At 39.5% G+C, this 7,020-nt stretch overlaps 2 gene segments (V, D, J or C); one reads left to right on the top strand and one right to left on the bottom strand.

Moving 5' to 3' along the window:
- Positions 1–2,213: 2,213 nt before the first annotated feature.
- Positions 2,214–2,695, bottom strand: LOC121656709. The segment is given in 2 exon segments: positions 2,214–2,536; positions 2,644–2,695. Coding segments are annotated over 2 exon segments (375 nt in total).
- Positions 2,696–3,442: 747 nt separating this feature from the next.
- On the top strand, positions 3,443–5,188 carry LOC121656399 (the record flags this gene model as incomplete). The annotated part of the segment is given in 2 exon segments: positions 3,443–3,590; positions 4,786–5,188. Coding segments are annotated over 2 exon segments (474 nt in total), but the record flags the coding sequence as incomplete, so codon positions are not given.
- Positions 5,189–7,020: the final 1,832 nt, after the last annotated feature.

The raw sequence follows: 7,020 nt of genomic DNA, 5'->3' as shown, positions 1-7,020 counted from the left end.
TCCAGACACACGAGTTGTAGCATAATTTATGAGGAGTTTAGGAACCTCTCCAGGTTTTTTAAGGTACCAGTGAAGGTAGGCGCCCATGTTGGAACTGGCTTTACATTTGATGGAAACAGTCTGTCCAGGAGCAACAGACTGAGATCGAGGAGTCTGAGTCAGGATGATTTCACCTGATGAACCTAAAAGAAGATGAGAGAAGCTGTTACAGTAAGTCTGACTGGAAGAAAATTAACAATTAAAAAAAGGAGAAAGAAGTCTGACATTTACATGGAGCTTAATACTGTTTGTTTCTCACCCTGAACAAGGAGCCCCAGGGTGGTCAGCAGTAGAGTCAGTGACATCATCATTGTGCTGCTGGTGTGTTCAGTGTCTCTGAAAGGTCTGAACAGCCACTGATCAACACTGACCTCTTAACAGCTGGGAGCAGAGAGGCAGGACACATATGCAAACACACACAGTCAGTCAGCTGCAGCTGTCCTCTACATGGCATCATGTTTCATCTACACATGTGAAATTTTGCACCAGGAAATAAAATCTTTGGGGAATTATTTACTTCAGCTGCTTGTAAATAGGTTCCTTATATTAGTTTAATTTAGCAATAAGACCTTATTTGACATAAATTGAAGACATTAGTGAGTGAAAATCTTTATAATGTTATTGGATGTTATTATTTGGTGGTTTTGTAATGTGAGAATTCTTCAAGTCTTCATTCATCATCTTAAGAACTTCTCATGAAAACAATAAAAATCAAGATTTAAAGTTAAAACCTGGAGATTAAAATGACTTGATATTCATTCTTTAACTGTTTTGAATCTTTGGGTCAGATGATAATTGTCAGAAGGAAAATGTTTCAACATTTATATCAGCATGAAAAAAATGGTAGAATAAGGAAACAAATACATCAGATTTAGAGAATCTGATCCCAAAGGTAAAAATGAAGCTTCAAGTCATCATGAGTCATGTGATACAACTGAAAGCTGCTCTGTAGTCAATAAATAGACCTTGCTGAGCTTAACTGCTCCATTTCTTTCTGCTGGACAGACTTTGAGCTCCACAGTATTAACTGGGTTTTTATTCTTTGTTTTTAATGGTTCCAGTTGACTCAGAGGAAAGATTTATATCATTGTTGTTTAAAGTAATATTCTGGAAATTTGGGGGATGTTTTGTCTACTTTTAATTATTATTTCCTTGGTAAGTTTACTGATGATGATCAGTGTCTTCATCGTTTTTACCTTTTAAGTTCAGTACGATTAAGACAGTTACCAGCACAAGGTCACAAGCTTTTCTATGACTGTCACATGATGCTGCTCCATGATGCTTTCTGCACAACATTATAGATATTAATGAAGAAATAGATAAAACATGACTCTATAATCATATAATGTGTGTTTCCACTAAGATAGTTTGCAGTTGATAAAATTCTCATGAAATATTAATATTTTTAATGAATTATTTTTTACCTTTTAAGTTTAGTACGATTAAGACAGTTACCAGTGAGGGATCTAAGCATAGCATTTTATGATACACACTCAAGTTTTACCACATAAGGTTCTCTGTCCTACAGACTGGATTCACACACGAACATGTGTTCTATGCGCACGAGCATCCTATATGTAAACTCTATGATTGGAGGATACAGGACTGAGGAATTTTCTTTGTTTAAACCACATATAAGACAGAACTGTACATCAGGTCTTTAGGTCTTCGTTCTGGTTTTGGGACCTCCAGATTGTTCTGCAGAAATCTGTTTTGATAACTGAATTTTTGTAATAAACTTCTTTTTATTATTCAAAGATAACTTTTCCACATCTCCTGATCAAGATACATCACCAGCACAAGGTCACAAGCTTTTCTATAACTATCACATGATGCTGCTCCATGATCCTTCCTGTACATCATTATAAATATTAATGAAGAAAAAGATAAAACATGACTCTATAATCATATAATGCGTGTTTCCACCAAGATAGTTTTCAGTTGATGAAATTTTAATGAAATTTTAATATTTTTAATAAATGTTCTGAAGATTTAGGGGGATTGAACATTGTGTGTGTGTGTGTGTGTGTGTGTGTGTGTGTGTGTGTGTGTGTGTGTGTGTGTGTGTGTGTGTGTGTGTGTGTGTGTGTGTGTGTGTGTGTGTTCAGTGAAATGCAACAGTTATTTCAGTTTCTGTTCAGTCAGACTGAGGGAGGTTTTTGTACGACTGTTTTTCACTGTGTGAACACCCACTGGCTGTTGATTTCATGAAGACTCTGACAGTAATAAACTGCAGCATCTTCAGCCTGAACTCCACTGATGGTCAGAGTGAAGTCAGAGTTTGATCCACTGCCTGTAAAACGACCTGGAATCCCTGATGCTCTGCTGCTAGCATAGTATATGAGGAGTTTAGTAGTTTGTCCATCTTTCTGTTGGTACCAGGCTAAATAGTTGTTATTATAAACATTCTGACTGGTTTTACATGTGATGGTGACGGTTCCTCCCAGATCAGATGTCACTGCTGCAGGCTGAATCACTGTGACCTGTCCTCTGGACTCTGAGGATACAGAGACAAAAACATAAAGCAGCTTCATGGTTTAGTCGGCTTCATTTCAGAGGGACGGATGTTCATAGAGGAGAGGAGTTTGATTCTCTGGACTTTACCTGTGAAGCAGCAGCAGAGGAGAGTCCAGATGAGGACGCAGATCAAAGTCATGTTTTTCATGAGGAGGATTTCTGTGGCTTCTGTTGTCATGAAGGACAGCTGTCAGTCATCCAGTCTTCAACTCTCAGGACTATAAACTCTCCCAGAGCACTGGAGCATGGTGCTGCTGATGCAAAGTGGCTCTCTATGGAAATCTGCTGACTCACTCCAACAGGGACTTGGATCAATCTGATGATGATGATGATGACCTTTATCAATTAATCATTTAGTTTAAAATTATGTTGTAATAATTTTAGATTCAGAGTTTTAGAGTTTATGTTGTAGAGAAAAAGTTTACATATAATGCCTCCTAATCTTTATCTAAATGCTACAAAACAGATTTGAACTTTCTACTCATTCATCTACCAGCTCACCCAGCGCTACTTATCATATAGTCTTTGTACTGAATGCATCATTTTTTCTCTACAGTAACAAAACAGTGATCGGGGACGATGTGGGGTTCAGTGTCCAATGATGAGGATTATGGAAAATCCTGGGATCAAACTGCTGATCTTGCAGTTCATTAAAATCCACTCCACCAACACAACCATGTTCACCCAGTAAACTTTTTAAATTCATTATTTCTACTTTCTTCTCACAATATTTTTTGTAGAGACGTTTAGTGGATTAGTTTCATCTTAATTTTTTTAATGAAAAAAGATGAAAATGAATAAATGTCTGAAAATTTATAAAAATATAAATGATGGAAATTTATTGCACTTTATCATTTAAAGTTTTTACATTAGCTGAATGTCCTGAAACTACATCATTCAATCATGTTGTAGTTTGTTTGTTCCAGAGTCAGAGAGCCGTGTCTCTGTACAGTCAGAGGTTTTTGTACGGCGGTTCGATGAGTTTGTATCACTGTGGTACACGTTCGGTGGAGGAACCAGACTGGATGTTGGAAGTAAGTAAAACTTCATTCTGTTTCATTTTAGAAGCTAAATTCTCATCTTTCACATTTTCTGTTGATAATCAGAATAACAAAGAAATCTTTTCACTAAATAAATGTTTAACAATTTGTTCACTGAGATGCAACGTTCACTTCATAAAGAATATTGACATTTTAGGAAACAATATAATGTATCATGAGGAATTGGAGGTGATAGAAAAACGTTCTAATAACTTCATCTTGTGGCTCAAAGGTTTAGTTCAGTGTGAATATGTGAGACGGTCGTGTCTCTGTACAGTCAGAGGTTTTTGTACGGTGGTTCAATGAGTTTGTATCACTGTGGTGGACTTTTGGTGGAGGAACCAGACTGGAGCTTGGAAGTAAGTTTAGATTTTATTTAACATGTCCCATCTGGGGCGGCTGTAGCTCAGGAGGAAGAGCAGTCGTTGTTCAACCAGAAGGTAGGCGGATCGATTTCAGGCTTCCACTGACTACATGCAGAAGTGTCCTTAGGCAAGACACTTAACTCCACGTTGCCTCCTGATGTGCCTATCGGGGTGTGAATGTATGGGTGAATGTGATAAGTAGTGTAAAGCGCTTTGAGTGCTCAAACTGGCTGGAAAAGCACTATATAAGTACAAGTCCATTTAGCTTTTATTTTTGTCTGGAGTAGAAAGAAAAATATATTTACTTTTGTTTAAAGAGAAAGATTTCTATTAAACCTAATTGAAGATCAGCTTTACTAAAATTCTTCCACGTTTCTATGAAAATCCATGTTAATAGTTTTTGTTTGGCTTCATTCGTTAGTAACATTAAAACTTTTTCTAAAACAGAAAAAGTACATTTAAAGAAAAACTACCGAACAATTAAATCTGGATATGATTTTGTTATTTCGCAGTTTTCTTACATAGTTGTGAGCTGTGGATTTCAGTGAGTTGCTTTTTATTTTTATTTATTTATTTTTATTTTAATTGGAACCAAAGTAAAAACATGTAAAAGTCTGAACGTTTTTTAAACTGATTCTGAGCTGAAATGCATGAGAGGTTTCTAAAAGGGAAGTGAAACAATGTGAGTCAGTGATTGTTGGAGCAGGAAAACATCTGCTAGAAACTTCTTAAAGGAGAAAATCAACTTTCTCACAGTAAAGATGTCTGCTGTTTGATTGACAGCTGTGTGGTTCCTGTCCTCTAATCTGATTGGTGTCTCCTAGGTGATGTCCGTCCCACCCTGACGGTGCTGCCCCCCTCTAGTGAGGAGATGAAGAAGGGCCATGCCACACTTACATGTCTGGCCAACAAGGGCTTCCCCTCAGACTGGAGTCTGTCCTGGAAGGTGGACGGCAGCAGCAGCAGCAGCTATGAGGAGAGCAGGAGCCCCGGGGTGCTGCAGAAGGACGGCCACTACAGCTGGAGCAGCACCCTGAGGGTCCCTGCAGACCAGTGGAGGAAGGTGGGCTCTGTGACCTGTGAGGCCACCCAGGGCTCCCAGACTCCACTCTCAGAGACACTGAGGAGAGACCAGTGTTCCCAGTACTGACCTGACTAACTGGGAATCTGATCCTTGTTTTATTTTGTTACAACTCTTCTTCTTCAGTATCAAACACTGTTCCTTTCTTCTCATTTCTCTAAATTTTTGTGATGTTTCATTAACTTTTCTTTGGTTTTTGTAACTGAGATTTTCTAAGTTTAATAAAAACATTTTAATGAAAAGAAAAGGCTTCATTAATGTATTTGTAAAATAAGAAAAGAAAGAAGAAAAGGAAATATTGTCCCACCAGTTCCATGATATTAAGTGAAACTGAAATACAGTGTTCAAAAATTGTTAAAAGAACAAGCTAAAATGATAACTTACATTCAGACATGACAGAAATAAATTAATCCAGTTTTCAGATTTCGTAAAATGAAAACTACAGAATTTCTCTGTAGTTTCACAATTTATGTATCTTTTGAAATATTTTAAAATATGTTAAATATTATAAAGAAGTGTGTCATTGTGGTGAAAAAGTTAACTCAGGACACTGTTCGCAGGATGACCTTTAAAAACAGCCTACGTGAGTAGTCGGCCGGGACCAGATCCAGATGATAAACACACACGAACCAGGAGAGCAGAGCGGCCTAAGGGTTCCGAGAAAGGCTGGGAAGAAGGCCAGTTCTTTTCCCGATTAGGGATGTTGTAAGAATGTTTATATGGGAGTGAATGTGTGTGAAAGGTCTGATAGGAAACAGATGTTGAGGATAGAAACTTCTAGAAGGTTTGGAAGGAGAGGAGGGGTCGAGAGACGAGCTTAAAGAGTCCGGCAGTTCGTGCGTCTGAATTTACCAGCAACCTTTGTGCACTGCAATAAACCATTTAAAGAAAGTATCGGAGTCAGATTCTCTTTAAAGGTCCCATATTATACACTTTATTCCCAATCTGAGACCATTCATTAATATCTAAATGAAATATTTCCGCCATGGTATGGACAAATCGACCCTCAGTTTGAGTGCAGCGGCTTCTCTTCACCTCCCTCTTTTTAGCAGCTTCAGAAATGTGCCGTTTATGGTGGGCGGAACCCTGGTGGAGCAGCTCAGCTGTTGGCTCCGCCCATCGCATCGCCCGTCATGAGGTGATTGACAGGTTAGGCCTTAGCGGTTACTAGACGCTGATTACAGCGTAGTGAAGGATAAACAAACGCCGGAACACCGGAACCCATTCCTGAAGAAGTTCGAGCAAGAAGACTAACAGGACGTTAGTGAAAGGTTAGTGTGACTTTTACTCGTCCAGCCAGTAAAATTTCAGCCATTCCATTAGTCCCTGTCTTGAATTTTTTCCCCCTCTTTTGTAACTATGTTCATGGATGATGCCCGTTCATGCCGCTCTCGTGAACAGCAGCGTTATGGCAACTGGTAGAGACGCTGTCGTTCTCCCTTACCAGTTTGAGCCAGAGTCGGACCCAGAAGGAGAGATATCTGAGGAGGGTCAAACTCTGCGGCTGCAGCAGGGAGTTTCTGCATGGTTAGTTGTAAATATTGTCTCTAAATATGTTGTCAAGTTTTTTTCATATTTGGTACAATGTAGCTAACGGCAGCTTTTTACTGGCGGGTCCATCGCTCTGTGGGGAGTGGTTATTGTCCCTTAAGACGTCTTAACGTACACGCTTTCAAACTCGCTCATTTCAGCGCTTACTTCCCTAGAGGTGGAGCAGGGGGGAGAGAGAGCGCCTGAAAGAGTTTCACACTTACGGGTCTCCTACACATGCGGGGGGACCAGTATGACTGTTCCAAAACCATTAAAAAGTGAATTTTGCATAATATGGGACCTTTAAAGCGCGAGTGAAGTTAACCGTCAAAGCCGGAGCCGACCGGGGAAGAGGGAGAGAAGGAAGCAGAAAGAAGCTCCAGCCGGGAGGCGCGCCCCTTCTCGTGGACGGAGTACGGTCTCGGAGCCGGGGGCTCGACCGGACAAA

Source organism: Melanotaenia boesemani, chromosome 17 (assembly GCF_017639745.1).
Source record: "Melanotaenia boesemani isolate fMelBoe1 chromosome 17, fMelBoe1.pri, whole genome shotgun sequence".
NCBI lineage: Eukaryota > Metazoa > Chordata > Actinopteri > Atheriniformes > Melanotaeniidae > Melanotaenia > Melanotaenia boesemani.
This window is presented reverse-complemented; position numbering and strand designations above follow the sequence as displayed.